The sequence below is a fragment of the Macrobrachium rosenbergii genome, chromosome 26 (genome assembly GCF_040412425.1).
Source record: "Macrobrachium rosenbergii isolate ZJJX-2024 chromosome 26, ASM4041242v1, whole genome shotgun sequence".
Taxonomy (NCBI): Eukaryota; Metazoa; Arthropoda; class Malacostraca; order Decapoda; family Palaemonidae; genus Macrobrachium; species Macrobrachium rosenbergii.
In genome coordinates, this window is record NC_089766.1 from 1,521,013 (window position 1) to 1,548,507 (window position 27,495).

Genomic DNA, 27,495 nt, shown 5'->3' on the forward strand with positions numbered 1-27,495 from the left:
CAGAATAAAGTCTGGACAGAAAAAGTGCGGACAGAATAAAGTCCAGACAGAAAAAGTGCGGACAGAATAAAGTCTGGACAGAAAAAGTCTGGAAAAGTGCGGACAGAATAAAGTGGACAGACAGAAAAAAGTGGACAGAATAAAGTGCGGACAGAATAAAGTGCAGACAGAAAAAGTGCCGGCAGAATAAAGTGCCGGCAGAATTAAGTGCGGACAGAAAAAAGTACCGGCAGAATAAAGTGCGGACAGAAAAAAATGCGGGCAGAATAAAGTGCGGACAGAAAAAGTGCCGACAGAATAAAGTGCAGACAGAAAAAAGTGCGGACAGAATAAAGTGCAGACAGAAAAAGTGCGGACAGAATAAAGTGCAGACAGAAAAAAGTGCGGACAGAATAAAGTCCAGACAGAAAAAGTGCAGACAGAATAAAGTCCAGACAGAAAAAGTGCGGACAGAATAAAGTCCAGACAGAAAAAGTGCAGACAGAATAAAGTCCAGACAGAAAAAAGTGCGGACAGAATAAAGTCCAGACAGAAAAAAGTGCGGACAGAATAAAGTCCAGACAGAAAAAAGTGCGGACAGAATAAAATGCAGACAGAATAAAGTGCAGACAGAAATAAGTGCAGACAGAAAAAAGTGCGGACGGACAGACAGACAAAGCCTGCAAAATAGTTGTCTTTTACAGAAAACTAAAACTTTGGAAAAACACTCGAGAAATAAGAGCTCATTTAATTCCATTCCAATTACCGTTTTCTGGAAAGAGGGGAAACTTTTGGCTTTGGCCTTCCTGGAAAAGTAGCTTTGATGAGAATCTTAAGAAGGAACATTGGTACTCTTCTTCAAAACGGTACTTCAGTAAGGTACGCGTATGGTACGACGAGTACCATCTTCTTTATATGGTACAGATCTGATGAGAATCTTGAGAAGGTACATTTGTCGTCCTGTTGAAAAGCGTACTTCAGTACAGCACACGTATGGTACGAGTACCGTCTTCTTTCTATGGTACAAGAGATTAGAGAGAATCTTGATAAGGTACATTTGTCGTCCTGTTAAAAGCGTACTTCAGTAAGGCATGCGTATGGTACGAGTACCATCATCTTTGTATGGTACAAGAGATTAGAAGAGAATCTTAAGAAGGTACATTTGTCGTCCTGTTGAAAACGGTACTTCAGTAAGTTATGCGTATGGTACGAGTACCATTTTCTTTGTATGGTACAGGAGACTTGAAGAGAATCTTAAGAAGGTACATTTGTCGTCCTGTGAAAAAGTGTACTTCAGTAAGGTACGCGTATGGTACAGAACCATTTTCCTTGTTTGGTACAGGAGATTTGAAGAGAATTTTAAGAAGGAACAATAGTAGTCTTCTTAAAAACGGTACTTCAGTTAGGTACGCGTACGGTACGAGTACCATCTTCTTTGTATGGTACAGGAGATTAGAAGAGAATCTTGAGAAGGTACATTTGTCGTCCTGTTAAAAACGGTACTTCAGTAAGGTACGTGTATGGTACAAGTACCATTTTCTTTGTATGGTACAGAAGATTTAAAGAGAAACTTAAAGTACATCTGTTGCCCTGTTGAAAACGGTAGCCTACTTCAGTAAGTTACGTGTATGGTACCATTACCATTTTATTTTTATGGTACACGTTCCCTTATTCTTTCCCAGACAAAGATGCTCACCCTGGAATACTCCTCTTTTGTTTTCTGTAAAAGAAAACTATTGTGCTGACTTTGTCCGTCCGTCCGCACTTTTTCTGACCGCCCTCAGATCTTAAAAACTACTAAGGCTAGAGGGCTGCAAATTGGTACGTTGATCATCCACCCTCCAATCGTCGAACATACCAAATTGCAACCCTCTAGCCTCAGTAGTTTTTATTTTATTTACGGTTGAAAGTTAGCCATAATCGTGCTTCTGGCAACGGTATAGGATAGGCCACCACCAGGCCGTAGTTAGAGTTTCAGGGTCAGGCTCATACAGCATTATACCGAGACCACCGGAAGATAGATCTATATTCAGTGGCCTTGATTATACGCTGTAGCAGCTGTACAGAAAACTCGATTGTGCCGAAGAAAATTCGGCGCATATTTTACTTGTCTTACTTGGGCAATGTTGGCAACACTGTCTCAGCAAGTATATGAGAGGTCCCCTGACTGTAAAAGTTCAAAGTTCATAATCTTTTTGGGAAAGTTGGCAAAGAATATTATCATTCTCAAGGAACTGAGAGAGAGAGAGAGAGAGAGAGAGAGAGAGAGAGAGAGAGAGAGAGAGAGAGAGAGAGAGAGAGAGAATTATTATTGCAATGTAGTTAACCCACAACAAGTCAAAATTCAGAGACAAGGGGTGTTGGCCAGGGGAGAGAGAGAGAGAGAGAGAGAGAGAGAGAGAGAGAGAGAGAGAGAGAGAGAGAGAGAGAGAGAGAGAGAGAGAGATTATTGCAATGTAGTTAACCACACCAAGTCAAAATTTTGAGACATGGGCTGTGCCAGAGAGAGAGAGAGAGAGAGAGAGAGAGAGAGACATTCGTTCTCTAGCACAAACTAATTCAAACTGTCTTTTTCCTTATTCTCTCCATTATGCCAATGTTGATCACAACAGAGAGAGAGAGAGAGAGAGAGAGAGAGAGAGAGAGAGAGAGAGAGAGAGAGAGAGAGAATAAATTCTTCTTTTGGAGAACAAATAAATTTAAACTCTTTGTCTTTATTCTCTTCATTTTGCCACCAATGTTATTTGCAACGATGTTAGAGAATGTTAAAATGAACATAAATCGTGTTTCTGTCAATAAATGTTAATGTTAATGTTAAATTTAACTCGGTAACCAAGATCAAGTCCACAACAGGATATTGCGGGCTGGATTCTTCTTCTTGCACAGTTTTACCAAGAATTCTTGGACCAAGTCTCCATTTTCTTAGCTGTTTTCCGACTGTGTGTTTACTCGAGAATTTTTTTCTCTCTCTCTCTCTCTCTCTCTCTCTCAATCTGTTTCTCGTGTTTTTTCATTCTTATAAGAATAAGGATTTTGTTCACAACCACACAAACTTATTTTGAGCAGGGAAGTTCTAAATATATATATATATATATATATATATATATATATATATATATATATATATATATATATATATATATATATATATATCTACAAACAACACTAAGTGTCAAAAGCCTCTATATAACACAAAAAATTAAAAAAAATATCATAAAACCCTGTGTGTTACTCTTATAAGAAAGTTACGTACCGAGAAACATTACTAAAAAAAAAAGAACGATAAGAAAAGGCTAAAAGAGAGAAACATTACCCTGAGTTCAAATATCTCGCGTCTTACCCACGGGGAAATTGTCAAACCTTCAATTGTTTGGACAGTCTTGGGAAACAAGACCACGGAGATTTTGTCTTGGGGACTGAGGTCGACTTCTTTGTTTATTTGCTGTCTTCTTAGACCTTGTGTGTGTGTGTGTGTGTGTTTTAAGGTCCTGAAACCACAATGATTCTGGTATTTCAAATCTCGAGGAAAGAGTCTGTGATTTCTGTGAAATGTGACTTGATATTTAACCATTTTCTACTTATTTAGAAACACTTACTGCTAATCAAATTAATAATAATAATAATAATAATAATAATTGATTTAATAATGCGTAATCTTATCCACATGCATTGACGTGCGTTGTTCTGCGCATGCTCAGACGAATCGCAATATATTGGTATTATTATTAATTATATATGTTTACAGCGTGCAAAGATATACCATAAAGATACTGAGAAAAAATAATTACAAAAACTTTTTTCTTTCTGGCTACACTGCACATGCATGCAAACTAAAGCAATGACTTACATTATTCAGCTTAAGATGTATTTAAACAAATCTTTGATTTAAACTTCTCATATTATATGATTTACCAAGACACAATGTTCTTTCTGTTTGTGAATTGACTGACCAAAAGTTTAGGTAAAATTATATATAATTATAAAAGAAAACAGCAGGATAAGTTTGTTTTAACACGGAAGGGTTGGTAAGCCTTCTACGGATCAGTGTTATCAAATCGTCTGCTCCAAAGACCCTTAAAATTAGAGGAATTTAAGATCCTTGAAATTAGAGGAATTCCTACAATATCCGAGACATTTTATCCTTATCCCACTAATGAAATTGCAATGGGCGAATGTTTTCTCCAGTATAACAGCTCTGGACTTCAAAGGTTAAGGTGTTTTGGTGCGGGGAAAAAATCCAGAGGGGAAAATGGTCCCTAGGCTACGCCAGTGTTCCTAAAAACTATGGTTTTTGGGAACCTCGTCTAAGGTTTTCAGAAACATGTAGCCTATACCTTAACCACAAAAGATGCCCAAAGAACGTTCAGACAATAATATTATGTGGAGCTGACACTAAAGAGACGAATCATGAAATAGTAAGAAAACTACTCAGAATAGTTCTAACTGGGCTAGGTCTACAGCAAGGATTTGAGAACAGCTACAACAAACGAGCAGAATCAAGGATGCCTGAATAGCAAAGAGAATGAAATAGGCAAACGTAGGCTAAACTAAACAATTTCTACTTCACGGAAAACGAACACACAGTGGCGCGTGAAGAGTCCATATCGGACCTACTTTCTAATAAGTAGCAAGGCAATGAACGGAACGTACTTAAACTAAAAAAAAGTAGGGACTGCTTTTCAAGTACCTGGTGCGGGACAAGCTCTTCAGGAAGGCCAGACTGAGGAGGCTGGGTAGTAGGAGAGAGATAAGGAGGAGAGAGGGGACCAGCATCCTGACAAAAACAGAGGGTTTGAGCCGAGAGGAGACACAAGATAAGAAAAAAAATTGAAGATCAGCTGGCTGCTGTTTCTGCTGCTGCTGTTGCCGCTGCTGCAGCAGGCGGCAGTCACGGCAGGGTTTGACAAGTCACATGTAATCGAGCAAAGATGAGCAGGATGTAAATGGCAGATACTTAAAAGACCTACAGACTGTGGATTGGTAAGCAATAAATTATTTTTCTAAGCAACAGCAACAACAACAATAATAGCAAAGGGGGATATACAGTAATATATACAGTTACTGTATCAACAGCAAAAGTGGTTTTTAAAAATACAACATTTAAAAAGGGGTTTTAAGCCAAGTGAGAGAAAGATAGACTACTTTTTACATATTTACAGCAATACAGCAATGTAACACAATAGTATCTAACACCAAAAGCTCACAGTTATACAAGTAATCTTACAAAATAAACATGAACTGGTTAAATAACTTTGTATTGTGTGTCCTTCTGGATGATGTGGAATCCGAATGCCAAATTAAAAGTTCCAAGGATATAAATATATATATTATATTATATACTAGAGGTTATACCTTACTTGCTACATATAATCTGTCAGGTTATAGTGGTCTGGTTAAACTAAGGTATACTTAACTTAACCTAGTTATTTTAAACACTGCATTTATTTTTTTTTAATCTTTGGGTTGTAAAACAACAACACCAAACACAGTGGTCGAATTCCCACCCACCCCGCTTCTCTCTCTCTCTCTCTCTCTCTCTCTCTCTCTCTCTTCTCAAAAAGCTTATTCAAAACCTCTGATCATTCTCCTATCATTCACTCACCACCTTTCCCTTCCACCCTCCCCCAAATCCATCAGGCCCATTGTCTCCCCTTCCCCCTTCCCCCTCCCTTACTCTTCCCCTCCTCAGACTCCTCCTCCCCTCCCCCTCTACCCCTCTCCCTCGCCCTCAACCTCCTTAAAGACCTATTAAAGATAGCCGAAGGGATTTGTGGTGGGTTCGCCATTTTTCAAAGAGGGCCATTATCATTCTCGCCTTCCTCCCGAAAATATAGGACACTTTATTTTTCGTTCGATGGATGCATGGATGGATGGATGGGTGAGAGAGAGAGAGAGAGAGAGAGAGAGAGAGAGAGAGAGAGAGAGAGAGAGAGAGAGAGAGAGAGAGAGAGAGAGAGAGAGAGAGTCATTTAAGTTGAAGGCAATGACTGTAAACATACTGAATAGATAGATTTTAGTCAATAACTGTAAACAAGAAAGAGAGAGAGAGAGAGAGAGAGAGAGAGATAAGAGAGAGAGAGAGAGAGAGAGAGAGAGAAATATTAGGTTGTGTTTAGCTCTAAATAAGAAGCAGTAGAAGATGAGCAAGGAAAGGGAGGAGAGAGAGAGAGAGAGAGAGAGAGAGAGAGAGAGAGAGAGAGAGAGAGAGAGAGAGAGAGAGAGAATAGAAATATAAGCTCGTGTTTAGCCCTAAAGAAGAATCAGTAAAAGAACAAGGAGAGAGAGAGAGAGAGAGAGAGAGAGAGAGAGAGAGAGAGAGAGAGAGAGAGAGAGAGAGAGAGAGAATATAAGCTCGTGTTTAGCCCTAAAGAAGAATCAGTAAAGAACAAGGAGAGAGAGAGAGAGAGAGAGAGAGAGAGAGAGAGAGAGAGAGAGAGAGAGAGAGAGAGAGAGAGAAATATTAGGTTGTGTTTAGCTCTAAAGAAGAAGCAGTAAAGATGAGCAAGGAAAGGGAGAGAGAGAGAGAGAGAGAGAGAGAGAGAGAGAGAGAGAGAGAGAGAGAGAGAGAGAGAATATAAGTTCGTGTTTAGCCCTAAAGAAGAATCAGTAAAAGAACAAGGAGAGAGAGAGAGAGAGAGAGAGAGAGAGAGAGAGAGAGAGAGAGAGAGAGAGAGAGAGAGAGAGAGAAAATAAAAAATGTTGTCCCACTAAGCACCAGCTGTACCTCGTCGTATACATATATATTTTTGGGTGATTGGTTCGAGGAAAAAAGATAAAAAAAAGAAAAAGTTCTGGGCAAGATAAGAAGTTTTCTCTGATTTGTGAAGAAGTCAGGTCGATGACCTTCTTGTCCCCTTATCTCTATCTCTCTCTCTCTCTCTCTCTCTCGCTGTCTGAATTTTGTGATCTTAAATTTCTCTCTTTACCTAAACCTTTTTGTTTTTGATAGTGAAGACATTTCTCTCTCTCTCTCTCTCTCTCTCTCTCTCTCTCTCTCTCTCAACATTACAGGCGATGTAACAAGTGATTGCGAGTGTATGAGTATACTATACACATACACTCATATATACATATTTACACATACACATATATAAATATTGCAATAAAGTTTATAGCTTATCTCTCTCTCTCTCTCTCTCTCTCTCTCTCTCTCAACAGTGTACATATACACATGTGTACGTGTTTGTGTATCTATGAATATATTAGTGTGCACTCCAGCACTTTCAATAGAATTCCAAAGATAGACGTCTTCAGAGAGAGAGAGAGAGAGAGAGAGAGAGAGAGAGAGAGAGAGAGAGAGAGAGAGAGAGAGAGCAATATATCTTATTTACGACAGCTAAAGCTCAATACCGGAAGGAAATAAACATTCCCTTTCCAACTCCAAAAAAAAAAAAAATAAATAAATAAAAAAATAAAAAAAAAAATGATCCCAAACGCCTCCCTCAGGATAACACACAGCTAGAAGATTGATAGCTATGGGAATCTGATGATTGATGAGTATGGAAATCGGACAGCAAGGAGAGAGAGAGAGAGAGAGAGAGAGAGAGAGAGAGAGAGAGAGAGAGAGAGAGAGAGAGATTGTAATCACAATGTAATTAAACACCAAAATTGTGTCACAGAGGTGGTGGCCAGAGAGAGAGAGAGAGAGAGAGAGAGAGAGAGAGAGAGAGAGAGAGAGAGAGAGAGCCATGAAACTGATGTGTGGAGAAATATAAAATGATTATTCATGAGAAGAATTTCATGAAGGAATAACCTTGAGAGAGAGAGAGAGAGAGAGAGAGAGAGAGAGAGAGAGAGAGAGAGAGAGAGGATGGACCTGTGAGAGTCAGATTAGCCCTTTCAATTACGGTCTTGGCAAGAAGTATGCAAAACAGGGGGAACTAAGTAACAATTGGCCGGAAAATTGGGACTTGGCGCAGCGCGGATCGAATGTTTTCATAGGCCACCGGTTGCTTGGGTTACCGGAGACTGTGGGGAACAGATATAAGGGTGATTGGTCAGCCAAATACCCACACTACACCCACACTCAGCCCACACCCCTGATGTCATTCCAGACGATTCTGCGTTCATTTGTCAAGAGATATTCAAGTGACTTTTTCTTGCCCGATAAAGGGTTCATGAACAGACTTGCGCCCTTAGAAAGGGTTTCTTTAGAGTGGTTGGGGGGGAGGGGGTTAAACTTCCCAAATTTTGGACATTCTTTTGTCTCTTTCCATCTTGGCTGGTACCCACTAACAGTCGACTAGCCACCAGGTTCATAATTCGCAGCTTAGGATGATAGAGGTGCATTGGTTTTCCAGGAAGCTGGGCAAAGTCACCCCAGTGACGTCATGGGGAGAGAGAGAGAGAGAGAGAGAGAGAGAGAGAGAGAGAGAGAGAGAGAGAGAGAGAGAGAGAGAGAGAGAGAATGGTTAAAAAGGTGTGGGTAAATAGAAAAGTTTAAGAGCAAAATATTCGAGAGAGAGAGAGAGAGAGAGAGAGAGAGAGAGAGAGAGAGAGAGAGAGAGAGAAAGTGGCAAGAAAGTTATTAGAGAACTTTTTGGCCCAGGGGATCGTTCTTAACTCAAAAGTTAAGTGACAAATCGAGCAATCACCATACAGAGTTTATTTCCCAAGTCATTTCCTCCTAGAAACTCAACTCAACTCAACTCAACTCTCTCTCTCTCTCTCTCTCTCTCTCTCTCTCTCTCTCCTTCGGAAACTGAATCAAGCAAGTTAAGAGGCAAATCTACCACCCATTCAGACCCAATGCTGGAGGGAGAGGCACCAGAATTTTGTTATGATACAACTTTAGTGAGTGAGTGGAGGGGGATGATGGGGAGGGGGTGGAAGAAGAAGGGTGGGGGGAGATATAGGGACTGAGATGAGAGGGGAAGGAATGAAATGTATTTTTTCCCTTTTTCTGCTGTGATTTCTGTAAATATTACTGCCATTGTTATTTCGTATTACTCGGCAAACCCACCCTCTATACAGTTAATCCCATACGGATTACTGGTACACAACAAATCCCTAATAATCCGGTTACAGATTCCCCAACATTGGCATAGTTATGAATTTCATCCGCACGTACAGTATTCGTGTATGCATGTCTGTGTGTAGGCTACAGTATTACCAGTGCTTACAAAACTGCCACCCACTCTCACATATACTTAGCCTAACAACTAATCTTAAATTTGCTACTATATTCCACAAAGTACAAAGTACACAAAACACAGCTTACGATAAGGAAGAGGAAAACATCCTGTAACTAATGTTTACACCATCTCCCCCTCTACACAAGCCCTCCAAAAATGGCGAACGCCATCAGCCTGGCAACGACGAGAGAAACACAAACACCTCTTCAGGGCTCGTGAGCGTAACGCCAAGTGCTGCCAGACACGCATAGCAAAGAACCCTATACTCTCTTAATCTTATTTTATTCATTAATCGATTTTAGCATAAATCCACTGCAGTGAAATTAACTCTATACAGTTTCAAATAGTACTGAACAATAGATGTCAATATTTAATTAGTGTTTACCAATAATGGCATTACTGAACCGCGAGGGAAAATTTGGGGACGTTGGCAACACTACATAATGTAAACAAGAAAGGCAAGGATCGTTTACACAAACTGACCGAATGGGTGCACTGAGGTAGGCGGTCAGGAGTTGCTACTCAGATTGCCATGTTCTTGATTAGAGAGTATTTGCAGTATCAAAGCACATTCTCACATAATTAATAGAGAAATAAAGTTAAGTCTTTTTAAAATGTACATATATATGGATGTTGGTAAGAAATGCCCAAATGTTTATTTAATATATAAACTTTAAAGTAATTTTTATTTTAAAATGATACACAGCATAAACAATTTCAGCATAAACAATTTCGAGAGAGAGAGAGAGAGAGAGAGAGAGAGAGAGAGAGAGAGAGAGAGAGAGAGAGAGAGAGAGAGAGAGAGAGGAAAGCACGCAATGTCGTAAAAATGGAAAATATTTCAAGATATGATTCGTTATTAGGAGAAATATTGCGTGAGAATATTCTATTGCAATTTACATTATGAATTCAGATATAATAATATATATAAATATATATATATATATATATATATATATATATATATATATATATATATATATATATATATATATATATTGATAGAGAGAGACATTATGTATTAGTGATTGGAATTTGGGTGAGACAGGAGTACAACTCTCTCTCTCTCTCTCTCTCTCTCTCTCTCTCTCCCCCAAACCAAGTTGAACTTTCCTTAACATGAAATACAGCCATTTGGAACCACTATACTCTTATCTTAAATTATCTTTATAACAATTTCTCAACATATAATTTATAGATATATATAACAAATTACTATATAACATCCAAATTGCCATAATTATTCGTCCCATTACATTTAAAAATCTATAAAAAAAACTCAAATTGCAGGAATCGATATTTTTCATCGCCATGAAACTGCTTGATAAGTCTTTACTTATCTTCACGATATCTCTGCTTTTATCAATACTTCTGGGAAATGACTCTAAGATTGCGCGGTAATTTAGATAAGGGAGGATGAGTGGTTCTTGAGGGTAAAGACTATATATATATATATATATATATATATATATATATATATATATATATATATATATATATATATATATATATATATATATATATGTGTATGTATGTATATATACACACATATCAGTAATATATTTTACAAAAAACTAAAACATCTCGGTTGTACCCTTTACAAAAACCCAAAACATCTCGGTTATATCCTTTACAAAAACCCAAAACATCTCAGTTATATCCTTTAAAAAACCCAAAACATCTCAGTTACAGCTATATCCTTCACAAAAACCCAAAACATCTCGGTTATATCCTTTACAAAAACCCAAAACATCTCAGTTATATCCTTTAAAAACCCAAAACATCTCAAAACTATATCCTTCACAAAAACCCAAAACATCTCAGTTATATCCTTTAAAAACCCAAAACATCTCAGTTACAATTATAGCCTTTACAAAACCCAAAACATTCAGGTTATATCCTTTAAAAAAACAAAACATCTCGGTTATATCCTTTAAAAACCCAAAACATCTCAGTTACAGCTATATCCTTCACAAAAACCCAAAACATCTCAGTTATATCCTTTAAAAAACCCAAAACATCTCAGTTACAGCTATATCCTTCACAAAAACCCAAAACATCTCAGTTATATCCTTTAAAAACCCCAAAACATCTCAGTTACAATTATAGCCTTTACAAAACCCAAAACATTCGGTTATATCCTTTAAAAAAACCAAAACATCTCGGTTATATCCTTTAAAAAACCCAAAACATCTCAGTTACAGCTATATCCTTCACAAAAACCCAAAACATCTCAGTTATATCCTTTAAAAAACCCAAAACATCTCAGTTACAATTATAGCCTTTACAAAACCCAAAACATTCAGGTTATATCCTTTAAAAAACCAAAACATCTCGGTTATATCCTTTACAAAAGCCCAAACATCTCGGTTATATCCTTTAAAAAAAACCCAAAATATCTCGGTTATATCCTTTAAAATACCCAAAACATCTAAGTTACAATTATATCCTTCACAAAACCCAAAACATTGTTATATCCTTTACAAAAACCCAAAACATCTCGGTTATATCCTTTACAAAAACCCAAAACATCTCGGTTATATCCTTTACAAAAACCCAAAACATCTCGGTTATATCCTTTAAAAAAACCCAAAACATCTCAGTTACTTCCTTTAAAAAAACCCAAAACATCTCTTTTATATCCTTTAAAAAACCCAAAACATCTCGGTTATATCCTTTACAAAACCCAAAACATTTGGTTATATCCTTTAAAAAACCAAAACATCTCAGTTATATCCTTTAAAAAACCCAAAACATCTCGGTTATATCCTTTAAAAAAACCAAAACATCTCAGTTACTTCCTTTAAAAAAACGCAAAACATCTCTTTTATATCCTTTAAAAAACCCAAAACATCTCGGTTATATCCTTTACAAAACCCAAAACATTTGGTTATATCCTTTACAAAAAACCAAAACATCTCGGTTATATCCTTTACAAAACCCAAAACATCTCGGTTATATCCTTTAAAAAAACCCAAAACATCTTAGTTACTTCCTTTAAAAAAAACCCAAAACATCTCAGTTATATCCTTTAAAAAACCCAAAACATCTCAGTTACAACTATATCCTTTACAAAACCCAAAACATCTCGGTTATATCCTTTACAAATCCCAGAAATAATTCTGGAGGACAACCTCTGCTTGGCTACCACACTTCACCCCCTCTCACCAAGACGACACAATACGACCTACCTGTAAAAAAAGGGTTTCTTTCCCTTTACCATTTTTCAATTTCCACCGTCATTCCCCTTTTGTTCTTCTCCACTTCCCCTTAACCCTTAAGCTTTTTCCCCCCTCCCCTTCCCCTAGTTCTCCCTCCCCCACCTGAGCCATCCATCTCCTTTCATAATTCGCCTGTTTCCGCCATCAGACAGCGCCATCTATTTTCCGAGTGACAAACTATAAAATTTATAATGGGGTGCCACGCCCCTCGGCTCCCACCCACCCCACGACCTGTCTTCCTGGGTCAGGCTGGGCTGACTGTACCCTGTGGTATGTCTGCATTTCTCGTTCTTCGGGTTTTGTTGGGAGTGAATTGGTGACTAGGAGCGCGCGAGCACGCGTGTGAGGTTTATGAATACACAAACACACACATGGGGGTTTAATGTATATGTACGTATATGCACATACATATACAAGGATACACTTGCTTCCAAAGTGTATTTGTATCTGATTATGGCTAAAAATTTATGCGCGTAATTATCATTATCTTACGTAATTCCTTGATGTATGTACGTGTATTGGAGAGAGAGAGAGAGAGAGAGAGAGAGAGAGAGAGAGAGAGAGAGAGAGAAAAATTCAACAACGTAATTCGAGTGTCAAACATATTCTGACTTCGAGAGACAGACAGAGACTAATGGCCACAGAGAGAGAGAGAGAGAGAGAGAGAGAGAGAGAGAGAGAGAGAGAGAGAGAGAGAGAGAGAGAGAGCCAAAAGCCATAAGGACACCCTCATCCTTCTCATTCATTCAATTTCAAGACTCGTATCTTCGTCAACTCAAAATCCTACTTTGCAAAGAACCTAGACTCAAATCTCTCCCTCTCTCTCTCCACGGATAATGCAAGGGTAAAAATGTATAAATACATTAGATACGAGATAGAGCAGCTTGAATGTATTTATATACAATTCGGTATTTTGGTTTTTCATAGGAGATGAAAAAATAGGATTATAATTAGATGAATGTTTAGTCTCTCTCTCTCTCTCTCTCTCTCTCTCTCTCTAAGTTTCAGAGACATTTAGGAAACTAATAATTGTCTGTCTGGAATATTTTGAACATTATTTACAATCGCTCTCTCTCTCTATTTATATGTTTCAAAGATATTTAGGGAACCAATAATTGTCTGCCTGAAATATTCTGTACAATATGTACAAGCTCTCTCTCTCTCTCTCTCTCTCTCTTTATATGTTTCAAAGATATTTAGGGAACCAATAATTGTCTGTCTTAAATATTTTGTGAATTATTTACAAGCTCTCTCTCTCTCCCTCTCTCTCTCTCTCTCTCTCTCTCTCTCTCTCTCTCTCTCTCTCTCTCTCTCGCTATTTATGTTTCAAAGATATTTAGGGAACCAATAATTGTCTGTCTGAAATATTCTGTGAATTATTTACAAGCTCTCTCTCTCTCTCTCTCTCTCTCTCTCTCTCTCTCTCTCTCTCTATATATATATATATATATATATATATATATATATATATATATATATGTCAAAACATTATAAAACCGCAATGCGCCCACAAACTCACTCACTAACTCTCTCTCTCTCTCTCTCTCTCTCTCTCTCGCCATATAAAAACCGACAACTTAATGACTCCGCTGACACGGGCTGACTGCTCTCTCTCTCCCTCCCTCCCCCCCCACCCAATTTAATTTACCAATTAGCAGTGCCACCACACGCCGGGTCAAACATGCTCTAATCGGATTGCCTCCCCCTACCCCCGCCCTCTCTCGTCCGGAGAGGCGTTCGATAGTCCTGCAACTGGATGTAAACACAAACATTGGAGGGAGATAAAATGGGTGTTTATCTCTCTCTCTCTCTCTCTCTCTCTCTCAAGCACCGCAGGCATTAATATACATTAGTCTCTCTTTCCCTCTTTCTCTCAAACAGAGTAATTGACATGAATTGGTCGTCCTCTCTCTCTCTCTCTCTCTCTCTCTCTCTCTCTCAAACACTGGAGGAATTCTCTCTCTCTCTCTCTTTTTTTATCTCTCTCCATCAAACATTGGAGGAATTAAAATGAATTGGTTCTCTCTCTCTCTCTCTACTGAATATTGGAGGAATTAATATCAAGAGCTCTCTCTCTCTCTCTCTCTCTCTCTCTCTCTCTCTAGAATACTGGAGGAATTAATATCAATAGCTCTCTCTCTCTCTCAACAGAGCACTGGAGGAATTAATATGAACTGCTCGCTCTCTCTCTCTCTCTCTCTCTCTCTCTCACACCCTGCAGGAATTAATATGCATTAATGTCTCTCCCTCCCCCCCTCTCGCTCTCTCTCTCTCAGACACTGGAAGAATAAGAATTAATATGAATTGGCCTCTCTCTCTCTCTCTCTCTCTCTCTCTCTCTCTCTCTCTCTGTCTCTTGGGACACAAAAAGAATAAGTAAAATCAAATAATCTCTCTGTCTCTCTCTCTCTCACATCTCCTGCAATTGCAATTAATGGCTTTTCCCTGTTAAAGCTTCTCTCTCTCTCTCTCTCTCTCTCTCTCTCTCTCTCTCTCTCTCTCTCTCTCTCAACAAAGGATAACCGCCCTGTCATTCCGGCTGACAACAGGAATAATTACGTGGCAAAAAGCTAAAAGGAAATAGTGTTCCTACTGTTTAGGCAAAAGAGAGAGAGAGAGAGAGAGAGAGAGAGAGAGAGAGAGAGAGAGAGAGAGAGAGAGAGAGAGAGAGTCTTCTTCCCTTTAAGGGCACACTCGATGTCCCCAAGACACCCGCTCATTATTATTTTATTATTTTTCCAGTGTCTCCCAGAAGCAATCTGTGTCGTGGCCAGCAGTTGTAAACAAAAGGGCGCCGCCAACACCACCAAGCGTTTGTGGGAGGGCGCATGCGCAAAAAAAACAAATATATGCGCACGCGCACTCTCTCTCTCTCTAAAAAAATATATATATATAAGCAATAAAAATACGCTCTACTTTAATAATGAACATAAAATTTTTTTTAGCACGTCCGTATCAGAAACTGGGTAAATTGAGATGAAATTGGGGACTAATTTGAGATAATGTCAAATTTGGACGCTTTCGGACATCTCCCTGCTGTAAAGCAGATAGATTTTAACGAAATAAGCACAAGGACAGGTGGTCATGTTATCGCACGCTGAGTAATAATAATAATAATAATAATAATAATAATAATAATAATAATAATAATAATAATAATATTTCCCTGGATTTTTGGTCAAAATTGCGATGACAGGAAAGTCTATATATGTATGTATGTATGTATAATTATTTTTGTGGACTTGAAATATGTATATATGTTTTGTGTAAATTATTACAATTGTATATATGTACATGTATGCATGTATGTATAATTTTAAATGTATTCATGTATAAATGATTACAATTGTGTGTATGCATGCATAAATATTTTTGTGGATTTGAAATATTGAAATATGCATCCTTGTATCTGTAAATTATTACAATTGCACGTATGTATGTATGTATGTATGTATGTATGTATGTAAAGGGAGTGTGTGTGTGTGTGTGTTTACGCAAGATTGTAAGAGAAAATTTATGAATGACGAAGCAAAATTACGAGATGCGTACTTATGTCTCTCACGGATTGACGAGAGAATTTTTCAGAAAATTTTTGACGCCGAAAAATATACTGTATATATATCTTTAGGATACAATCTCAAAAGATTATATATATATATATATATATATATATATATATATATATATATATATATATATATATATATATATATATATAAAAGAAAACCACGTTCAGATGAAAAAATTTCTAAATAGAGAGAAATAATGTGATATATATATATATATATATATATATATATATATATATATATATATATATATATATATATATATATATATATATATATATATATATATATATATATATATATATATACTGTATATGTATGTATAAATTGAAAAAACCTACGTATAGCTGAAATAACATATATAAATATATACCATTTAAAGAAATTTAAGTAATATTTATAGAAAAGGCGTAACAAAAAAAAAAATTTGAAAAGAAAGGAATTAAATTAGAGAAGAAGATATGAAATGAAATTAGATAAAAGAGGTCTAGAAGAAGGGAAATATATGATGATAATACATATATGACAGAGAGTCACTGATATTATATTAACAAATATACTTATAAAGGTTATGTATATTTATGTATATTTAAAATATAAAATAAAAAAAAGAAAGAGGTTTAGAAGGAGAGAAATACATGATAATATAGTACATTATATATATATACATATATACATTATATATATATGTATATATACAATTACATGACAGGAGAATTACTGATATAAAGTCAAATTACCTTTTTCATTATAACGTTCGTAAGTCCCTTGAAGCGTGCATACTTCTCCTCTGGGCTCTGAAATAAAGAAAAAATAATTATATATATTGATTACTATCAGTAAAGATCTTATTATTATTAATATTATTATCACCTACTTTCCTATGCCTATTATCCGCGTTAAAAAGTAAGAAATTTTATACTGATAACAGTAATGACAATAACAAAGGTTTTGATAACATCATTAGCAGTCTTATGAAGTTATTAATTGTTATGAATAACACTATGGTTAAAAATAAAATAATAATAATAATAATAATAATAATAATAATAATAATAATAATAATAATAATACCTTGAATTTTATAACATTGCTGCTACTGTAGCTACAAAGAGAGACTATGCTGATAATAATAATAATTATAATAATAATAATAATAATAATAATAATAATAATAATATCTTGAATTTTACAATATTTCTAACACTGTGACTAGAGACTGTAATAATAATAATAATAATAATAATAATAATAATAATAATAATAATAATAATAATAACAGACACCAATTACCTGTAATCATGTCATACAGGTTAAACAAGTTCTACAGGTGAGATTCTCACAGGTACAAAATAAAAGAGACCAAAATAATGAAGGCCACCCCTTCTCCATCCACCCACACCCCTTTCCTCTCAGCAGGTAACCAGAGACGACGAATAATACGGGAACAATACGTGAACAAATCCTGCTTCGTATAACAGAAGGCGCAATCGTATGGGACAAATGATGACGTCACTGGGGTGTGGTGGCGTCATAGAAGGAAGATGACGTCATAGAATAATAAGCCTTGTGTCAACTAGACGAATGCAATTAAATATAAATGGAGAAAAATTGACAAAAAACATATTGGGTCATTCCAAACTCGTGAAAGACAATATAAAGGAGAGAGAGAGAGAGAGAGAGAGAGAGAGAGAGAGAGAGAGAGAGAGAGAGAGAGAGAGAGAGAGAGAATTCAACCTTGACTGACATTTCACCTGCGCCTTCCATTTACCAACTGACCTGACATGACCCCTGTGCAAAAGAAAACCTTGACCACAATTTTAAATATTCCGAGGGGCAGACAAATTTTTTTTTTTTTTTTTTTTTACCACAGGAATCTAAAAAAAACATTTTGGATGAAAAAAACATTTACAATTGTGTTAAATATTAAAAGACAACTTTATACATATATTTTTTAACAATAAAGTCATTCCTGAAACTTAAAACTATATAATAAGAATGACTAAAAATATATTTGCTGATAAAAAGCTGGTTTTTTTCAGGGAGTCAACAGGGATACAACGAAAACCATTTTCAATGTCACAAGAGGATTAAAAAACCATTGCCAGGCCTTGTGAGGAATGAAAAACCATTTAAAACAATTCTCAATGTGTCATGAAGAATAAAAACCATCTAAAACCATTCTCAATGCCCTATGAGGAATAAAAAAAAACCATTCTCAATACCCCACGAGCAGTAAAACACCATTCTCAATGACCAATGAGGAATGGAAACCATTTTAAATGCCCCATGAGAAATAAAAACCATTTTAAACCATTATCAATGCCCCAAGAGGAATTAAAACCCATTCTCAATAACCCACGAGCAGTAAAAAACCATTCTCAACGACCAGTGAGAAAAAACATTCTCAATACCCTGTCAGGAGAAAAAAAACTATTCTCAACTCCACGTGAAAAATAAAAATCATTTAAAAACCATTCTCAATGCTCCGTGAGGAACAAGAACCATTCTCAATGACCAATGAAGAATAAAAACCATTCTCACTGCCCCATGGCGACCAAAGAACAAAAATCATTTCCAATGACCAATGAAGAATAAAAACTATTCTCATTGCCACATGGCGACCAAAGACCAAAAACCATTCTCGATGACCAGTGAAGAATAAAAACCATTCTTAATGCCCAACGAGGAATATAAAAAACTCTCAATGTCCCAAGGCAACCAAAAACCATTCTCAATGCCCCATGACGACCAAAAACCATTCTCAATGACCCAAGAGGAATAAAAAACCATTCTCAATGCCCCAGGAGGAATTAAAAACCATTCTCAATGCCCTAAGACAACCAAAAACCCATTCTCAATGCCCCAAGACAACCAAAAACCCATTCTCAATGCCCCAAGACAACTAAAAACCATTCTCAATACTCCGGGAGGAATTAAAAACCCATTCTGACAAGACAAAAGGCCTCGTGAGTCATCACACAGCTCATTATAACCGCCGAAAAGGAAAGCATTTCCAGGGCCCAGATCTTCATCCCTGGAACCACAAAGGGATAATCTTGGAGATCGCCTGGAAAAGCGCTGGAAGCCTCCAGCTCTCGTCTTTCTCTTTCTTTCTCTCTCTCGCTGGAAAACGCTTTCTCGAAAAAGCATGAGCCAATTCCAAAAACTCATTATTCGCTACTTATGCCATTAAAATCCACTTCTGCAGAGAGAGAGAGAGAGAGAGAGAGAGAGAGAGAGAGAGAGAGAGAGAGAGAGAGAATGGGCCTCTTATTCGTGACATTTCTTTGTAAGTCGTGTTGTTTCTTTCTTTACACTTGAGAGAGAAAGAGCTGGGGAAAGCGAGAGAGAGAGAGAGAGAGAGAGAGAGAGAGAGAGAGAGAGAGAGAGAGAGAGAGGATGGGTCCACTATACGTGACATTTTTTTGTAACTCGTGTTGTCTCTGTTTCTCTACACTTGAGAGAAAGAGCTGGGGTTAAGCGTCAGAGAGAGAGAGAGAGAGAGAGAGAGAGAGAGAGAGAGAGAGAGAGAGAGAGAATGAGCCTCTTACTCGTGACATTTCTTTGTAAGGCGTGTTGTTTCTTTCTTTACACTAGAGAGAGAGAGAGAGAGAGAGAGAGAGAGAGAGAGAGAGAGAGAGAGAGAGAATACGCTCTCTCTCTCTCTCTCTCTCACTGCAGGGCACAGGCAGGCAGGCAGGCAAGCAGGCCGTTCTCTTGACAAGCATTCTTGAACAGGCAAAAAAAAAAGGCTGTTGTCCAATTCTGTCTTCAGGGATCCTTGGCTGCTTTACATGAAAGTCCCTTTATACTCTCTCTCTCTCTCTCTCTCTCTCTCTCTCTCTCTCTCTCTCTCTCTCTCTCTCTCTCTCTCCTGGGTCCTCCCTTGTTCTGGGTCGAAAAGAAAGTGGTGTCTTTTGTTTTTTCCTTTACGTTTCTTTTTTTCGTTACTTTAATTGTAATATATATGTGTGGGTCGAAAAGAAAAGGGGATCTATTTCTCTTTCTCCTTTTGATGTTTTTGCTGCTTTTCTTTACTTTTCTTGTGGTTTCCGTTCCTTAAATTAACATTATATGTGTAAATAGTGCTCTCTCTCTCTCTCTCTCTCTGACGCTTTCCACGGCTCTTTCTCTCAAATGTATAGAGAATCAGAAACATGTTACAAAAAAAAATGTCACGTATAGTGGGCCCATTCTCTCTCTCTCTCTCTCTCTCTCTCTCTCTCTCTCTCTCTCTCTCTCTCTCTCTCTCTCTCATTCTCAACTTGAAACTTATAGATTTCCTTAACATCTGCTTCACTAACTGTTCAGATCTTGACAGGTTTAAAACATCCATAAACTGAGGGTCTCTCTCTCTCTCTATCTCCCCTGTAAAATTAAAAACTTATACATTTTCTTACCAATGTCTTCACAATATATTCAAATCTAGACATGTTTACAACTTCATAAACAGGAAACGAAAAACAATTCAGTCAAAAACAATGAAAAAAAACTATAAACTCTTCTATGTCTGACAGCCATTAGTCAAACTTCTAGATATTGTATAGATAGCCATACAGACACACTCATCAATCAAACTGATACATATTTGATTGACAGAAAGACCGACTAGAGGCAAAGAGACACCCACTGTGACTTTTCAGAACCCACTGTGACCTTGCAAAACCCACTGTGATCTTACAGCACCCACTGTGACCTTTCAGAATCACTGTGACCTTTCAGAACCCACTGTGACCTTTCAGAATCCACGAACCCATTGTGACCTTCCAGAATCCACTGTGGCCTTCCAGAATCCACTGTGGCCTTCCAGAACCCACTGTGACCTTCCAGAACCCACTGTGACCTTTCAGAACCATTATGACCTTCTGGAACCCAATGTGACCTTCTGGAACCCACTGTGACCTTACAGAACCCACTGTGAACTTACAAAACCCATTGTGACCTTTCAGAATCCACTGTGACTTTTCAGAATCCACTGTGACTTTTCAGAACCCACTGTGACTTTCCAGAACCCACTGTGGCCTTCCAGAACCCATTGTGGTCTTCCAGAACCCATTGTGGTCTTCCAGAACCCACTGTGACCTTCAGGAAGCCATTTTGACCTTTCAGAACCCATTGTGGTCTTTCAGAAACCACTGTGACCTTTCAGAACCCATTGTGACCTTCTGGAACCCACTGTGACCTTACAGAACCCACTGTGAACTTACAAAACCCATTGTGACCTTTCAGAATCCACTGTGACTTTTCAGAACCCATTGTGACTTTCCAGAACCCACTGTGGCCTTCCAGAACCCACTGTGACCTTCAGGAACCCACTTTGACCTTTCAGAACCCATTGTGATCTTACAGAACCCATTGTGACCTTTCAGAATCCACTGTGACCTTACAGAACCCATTGTGACCTTCCAGAATCTGCTGTGACCTTTCAGAAGCCAATGTGACATTCCAGAGCCCAATGTGACCTTTCAGAACCCATTATGACCTTCCAGAACCCACTGTGATCTTTCAGACGACTCACCAATCTGGTGGAGCAGCGGAGAGAGGGGTACCATATGACGTCCATATGTGCATGATTCGTTCCTCTGCCCACAGAGCACCGCCTCCAGCTCCCACAAGACCAGACACCCAAAACAAATGAACGTAGCTTGTTTCTCCTGCTGCTGCTTCTTCTTCTTCCTCCTCCTCCTCCTCCTTTTCCTCCTCTTCTTCTTCTCGCCTTTGTGGTGGGAATGCAGAGAAAGACTAGACAAGACCTGGGCAGTACAGGTTCTAAACCAGTCTGAGACGGGTACGCTTTCCCAGGGGCGTCGTGATCGTCATTCTTAAAGTGGTTTTTGGCGAGCAAAGGTAAAAGCGGACAATAGCTGGTTTTGGCGCGCAAAATAAAAACAATATCTGGTTTTTGGCGCGCAGAAAACGACAATGGTGCAGGTGGCGAGTTCCCTCCTTGTCGGACGCCCCGAGTCTCCTCGGCGCGTGCGCTTTGATTGTTTCTTTTTTTCTTTCTTGTAACGACTAAGCTGAGCGCTGATTGGCGGAACGGGACGTAACGCACGTAGACAAATGAGGTGGAAAACACATCGTCACGTAACGTATATAACACTGGAGGAGCGGAACTTGTTTTGCTTCAATGATCAATTATTACCGAGAGAAGCAACACTTTTTTTCTTTTGTTTTTATCCTTGTAGGGTGTATACAGGATTGACTCCTACAGTTCTTGAAAGGATCTTCAGTCAACGAAACAGGATTGAAAAAGATTTTTTCATTTATTTTTAAATATGTCAATTCTGGAATGAATTTGTTTATCATTATTTTAATGTATAGGTATGTGTTTATAAGGTGTGTGTATATATATATATATATATATATATATATATATATATATATATATATATATATATATAAAAATATTCATACATTTAATGGAGAGAGAGAGAGAGAGAGAGAGAGAGAGAGAGAGAGAGAGAGAGAGAGAGAGAGAGAGAGAGAGAGAGAGGGAGGGAGATTGAAAAAGAATTAAATAAAGAGAGTGGTTTGAATAAGAATAATAATAATAATAATAATAATAATAATAATAATAATAATGAGCTTTATATCAACTGTCAATTCCCCATTTCAATTCCTTTGTAAACAGAGAGAGAGAGAGAGAGAGAGAGAGAGAGAGAGAGAGAGAGAGAGAGAGAGAGAGAGAGAGAGAGAGAGAGAGAGAGAGAATTATGAACAAAGGTACATGTGAAGTTGTAGTGAGCTTTGCCTGTGATACAGCGAACGGCAGCTGGAGAAAGCAGTAGGAGAATGCAGAAAGTAGCAGGAGGAAGCAGCCAGAGAATGCAGGAAGGAGAAAGTAGGAGAAAGCAGCAGAAGTAAGAAGAAAGCAGCAAGTAAAAGCAGAAAGCAGGAGAAAGCATAAGGACCCAACAGGGCTTCCTTCGACCGCCGAATTTCTTTTGAAGTGGAGGAAATGATATTGCGACAAATGGCCGCCGAAATTGGTCAAATGACAGGTGAACTTATATATTTTTATTATTTATGTCGTTCTTTTAGTGTTTTCGTTTCGGCTTTCATACCGTTCTTTTAGGTTTTTGTTTATACTTTCGAAGTTGTTCTTTTAGCCTTTGTACATTTTTATGTCATTCTGCTAATTTTTAGTTCATGTTTTTTATGTCCTTTATTTCTTTATGCTTTTTATGTAGTTCTTTCTGTCGTTCTTTTAGTTTTTTTTTTGTCGTTCTCTAAATTTTTTAAGTCGTTCTTTTAGTTTTTTATGTGGTTCTTTTAGTTTTTTATGTGGTTAGTTTTTTAAGTTCTTTTTTTTTATGTTGTCCTTTTAGTTTTTATGTCGTTCTTTTAGTTTATTAAGTCGTTCTTTTAGTTTTTTATGTCGTTCTTTTAGTATTTGTTTAGTACTTTTATCATTCTTTTAGTCATTTACATATTTTTTTAATAATTCTTTTAGTTTTGTTTACTTTTTGTTATCGCTCTATTAGCATTTTTCTTTCCCGCTTATTGTATGCAATACATTCTGATGCTTTTATTACGCCTGATTCTCGCTCTCTTGTGTAAAACAGAGACAGGATTTACAATTATCCCTAAAATATTTTCAGTAACAATGACGACTAAATTTTCCTATTTTCTTCACTGGTCCCGACCACCACCACTTACGAGAAATTTCGGCAGTGTTAATGATTCCCTTTCCTCCCCCCCCCTCCCCCCGCCTCCTCTAAGCCTCATACAGCCGGTTATACCATACCCCAAAGGCCGTTGCAAGTTTTACAAGTAAATATACCTTGTTATACAAGGCATTTATGGGACAAAGGTAAATTACACACAGCAGTGGACGAAATCAATCCTGTGTCCTTAGATAGAGGTGACCATAGCAACGCAACACCGTTGTCCAGTCTCTCTCTCTCTCTCTCTCTCTCTCTCTCCTCTCTCATTCCTTTTCAAGGTCAAGACGTGAGTAGGAGGGTCATGCAATATGCAAAGAACGGAGGAATTACCAACATTACATCAACAGCGACAAGAGAAAAAAAAATTGGATTGAGAGAAAAGGTGAATTATTAACTTCCTATCGATCTACTTCCTTCAGGGGGAGAGAGAGAGAGAGAGAGAGAGAGAGAGAGAGAGAGAGAGAGAGAGAGAGAGAGAGAGAGAGCCAGAAGTAGGTAATAAAACTCATACGCAGAAAAGGATTACTGGAACTTCGGAATTCAAATGAAGCTATAAAGAGAGAGAGAGAGAGAGAGAGAGAGAGAGAGAGAGAGAGAGAGAGAGAGAGAGAGAGAGCGTGGGCGCGCGCGCGTGTGTGTGTGTGTGTGAGAGAGAGAGAGAGAGAGAGCCAGAAGTAGGTGATAAAACCCATACGCAGAAATGGATTACTAGAACTTTGGAATTCAAATGAAGCGAGAGAGAGAGAGAGAGAGAGAGAGAGAGAGGGGTGGGGTGGGGACAATCCATCGATACCAAAAAAGCAATAATGGGGGGGGGGGGAATGGGTCAAGATTTTGGCACTGCACCCAAAGGGTGACATAAAATCTATTATACCTTTTTTTTCGACAAAGTTAGGGCGGGCCAAATAACGTAGGACCCTCACCCCTTAACCCTCGTGGGAAGGGGGGGAGGTATTCTTCTTGGTTAGTGGGAGGGGGAGGGCTGGTTGGCATTACGATGACACCACAAATACGAGTTTATTGTAAAATAAGTTTTTTGGGGGGAAAATCCTTCTCCATTTCTTGCACTGAATTTATAGGATAAAATTGTATCTAAATATTTATTTGTTACAAGAAATTTTTTTGTATAATACTTTAAGTCTTATATTATTTCTTTTTTTTTATTTCGGAAGAATTTGTTGTATAAAACTGTAGGCATGTATAGATTTATTAAAAAATTTGTAAAAAAATTGTCTTTAAAGATTTTGTTTCTCTGTCAAAATATTTGTTATATAGAACTGTATGTCTTTAAATGTTTTGTTTCTGTGTCAAAAAATCTGATGCATAAAACTGTAAAATTTTAAATATTTTGTTTCTCTATGTCAAAAAATTTGTTGTAAAAAACTGTCTTTAAATATTTTGTTACTCCATGTCAAAAAATTTGTTGTATAAACTGTCTTTAAATATTTTGTTACTCCATATACAAAAATTTGTTGTATAAAACTGTCTTTAAATATTTTGTTTATGTCAAAAAATTTGATGAATAAAACTATAAAATTTTAAACATTTTGCTTCTCTATGTAAAAAAATTTGATGTTTAAAACTCTAAAATTTTAAATATTAGTTGCATAAACTGTAATTCTTTAAATATTGGTTTTTATATTTCAAAAAAATTTGTTATAAAAAACCCGTACACTTTAAATATGTTTATTTAAGCATTTTAATATTATTGTCTTATAATTCCTCAACCAAAACACGTTTCTCTCTCTCTCTAGAGAGAGAGAAAGAGAGAGAGAGAGAGAGAAAGGCGACAACAGAGAAGCAACAAAAAAGACAGGAATTACTCCCGTAAGGGAATTGGGAAGCCCCCAAGGAATAGATGAAAGGGTGAAAGAGAGAGAGAGAGAGAGAGAGAGAGAGAGAGAGAGAGAGAGAGAGAGAGAGAGAGAGAGAGAGAGAGAGAGAGTTGAAAATAACGGAGAGGGGAAGTTGGAACAGGGGAGAGAGAGAGAGAGAGAGAGAGAGAGAGAGAGAGAGAGAGAGAGAGAGAGAGAGAGAGAGAGAGAGAGAGAGAGAGAGAGAGAGAGAGAGAGTTGAAAATACCTTGACAATAAGATGAAGAGATCCTCGAGATTAGAGAGAGATTTCTCTCTCTTGACTAAGATGAAAGATCTCTCATTATTGAATTTCTCTCTATATCTCTATATATATATATATATCTATATATATATATATATATATATATATATATATATATATATATATAGAGAGAGAGAGAGAGAGAGAGAGAGAGAGAGAGAGAACGGATAAAGATATTACGAGTTGAATGAGAATAGGAAGGGGTACAGAAGTGGGGAGGAAGTGGAGGGGGTTGGAAAGGACATACATAAAGAAGATGGGAAGAATGATGATGGAGGTAGGGGAGAGAGAAAGGGGAGGGGTAAGAGGGAGGGGGGAGGGACTGATGACCTACGATGGTACACACTCAAATAATATTGGAAATCAATCGGTTCTTCACACACGAGGAGAGAGAGAGAGAGAGAGAGAGAGAGAGAGAGAGAGAGAGAGAGAGAGAGAGAGAGAGAGAGAGGACTCAAGATTATTTCTTTCTTGTCTTCGAATTGCTTCTTGTTCTTCGATTTTCTCTCTGTCTCTCTCTCTCTCTTAGGTTCCCATAATAAATGACGCGAACCAATCAAATTTATGAGGCAGCATTCCTTCCCCCAAAAAAAAACCTTCCCCGGCCCGTGAGAGAGAGAGAGAGAGAGAGAGAGAGAGAGAGAGAGAGAGAGAGAGAGAGAGAGAGAGAGAGAGAGAGAGAGGTTATATGCACTAATAATTGACAATATTCTTTACTTATAACTATATTCTCATAATGAATCGTAGAATTGGTTGAATAGTTAATAAATAATAATAATAATAATAATAATAATAATAATAATAATAATAATAAAAATAATAATAATAATAAAAATAATAATAATAATAATAATAATAATAATAATAATAATAATATGATAAATGTAATTATTCAATAAACAACAATATACCGTCCAGAAATTTCACACCCTGAGACACACATAAATACACACCAACACATGCACCTACATACACACACACACGCACACACACAAACACACACTCCCAAAAGGGGACCTTGGCCCCCCATTAGCAAAAACAGCAAAAAAGCGGGGACAGAAAAAACACGCCCAGGAAGGTAAATGAGAGGTTTAATTAAGTTCCCGCGTTTCCATTAAATTGATCCCATCGTCCAGGTAATGAAGGGAATTTTTCCTCGTTCCGAGAGAAGAAAGAGAGAGAACTCCCATTAGGATTATCCAGGTGTGTGTGCGTGTGCGTGTGTGTGTGTATCAACCCTGGGTTCCATCCCACGGGGAAGAAAGCGCTTTATGCTACACAAACGTTGCGTCCATTTGGCTGCTTCGCTGATTTTTAGTTTTCTGTAGAGGGAAGCTATTGAAATGGCTATTTGTCTGCCCGCCCTCAGATCTTAAAAACTACTGAGGCTAGAGGGCTGCAAATTGGTATGTTGATCATCCACCCTCCAATCATCAAACATACCAAATTGCAGCCCTCTAGCCTCAGTAGCTTTTATTTCATTAAAGGTTAAAGTTAGCCATCATCGAGCGTCTGGCAACGATATAGGCCAGGCCACCACCGGGCCTTGGTTAAAGTTTCATGGGTCGCCGCTCATACAGCATTGTACCGAGACCACCGAAAGATAGATCTATTTTCGGTGGTCTTGATTCTACGCTGTAGCGGCTGTACAGAAAACTCGATTGCGCCGAAGAAACTTCGGCGCATTTTTTCACTTGTTTGAAATATCATTGAATGATTTAGATGGTCAATTGTCACTCTTGACTTTCAAAGGCATATTTCACCAGACGTTTCATTTTTCATCACATGCACTTTTTAGGGG

At 37.6% G+C, this 27,495-nt stretch overlaps 1 protein-coding gene across 1 annotated transcript in view; it reads right to left on the reverse strand.

Annotated features, from left to right (window-relative positions):
- Positions 1-27,495, reverse strand: part of LOC136852679 (multiple PDZ domain protein-like) — a 1,083,224-nt gene that overhangs the window by 44,703 nt on the left and 1,011,026 nt on the right. The window contains 2 exon segments of the mRNA XM_067127591.1: positions 4,667-4,753; positions 16,644-16,700. Of these exon segments, the coding sequence (XP_066983692.1) occupies positions 4,667-4,753; positions 16,644-16,700 (144 nt within the window).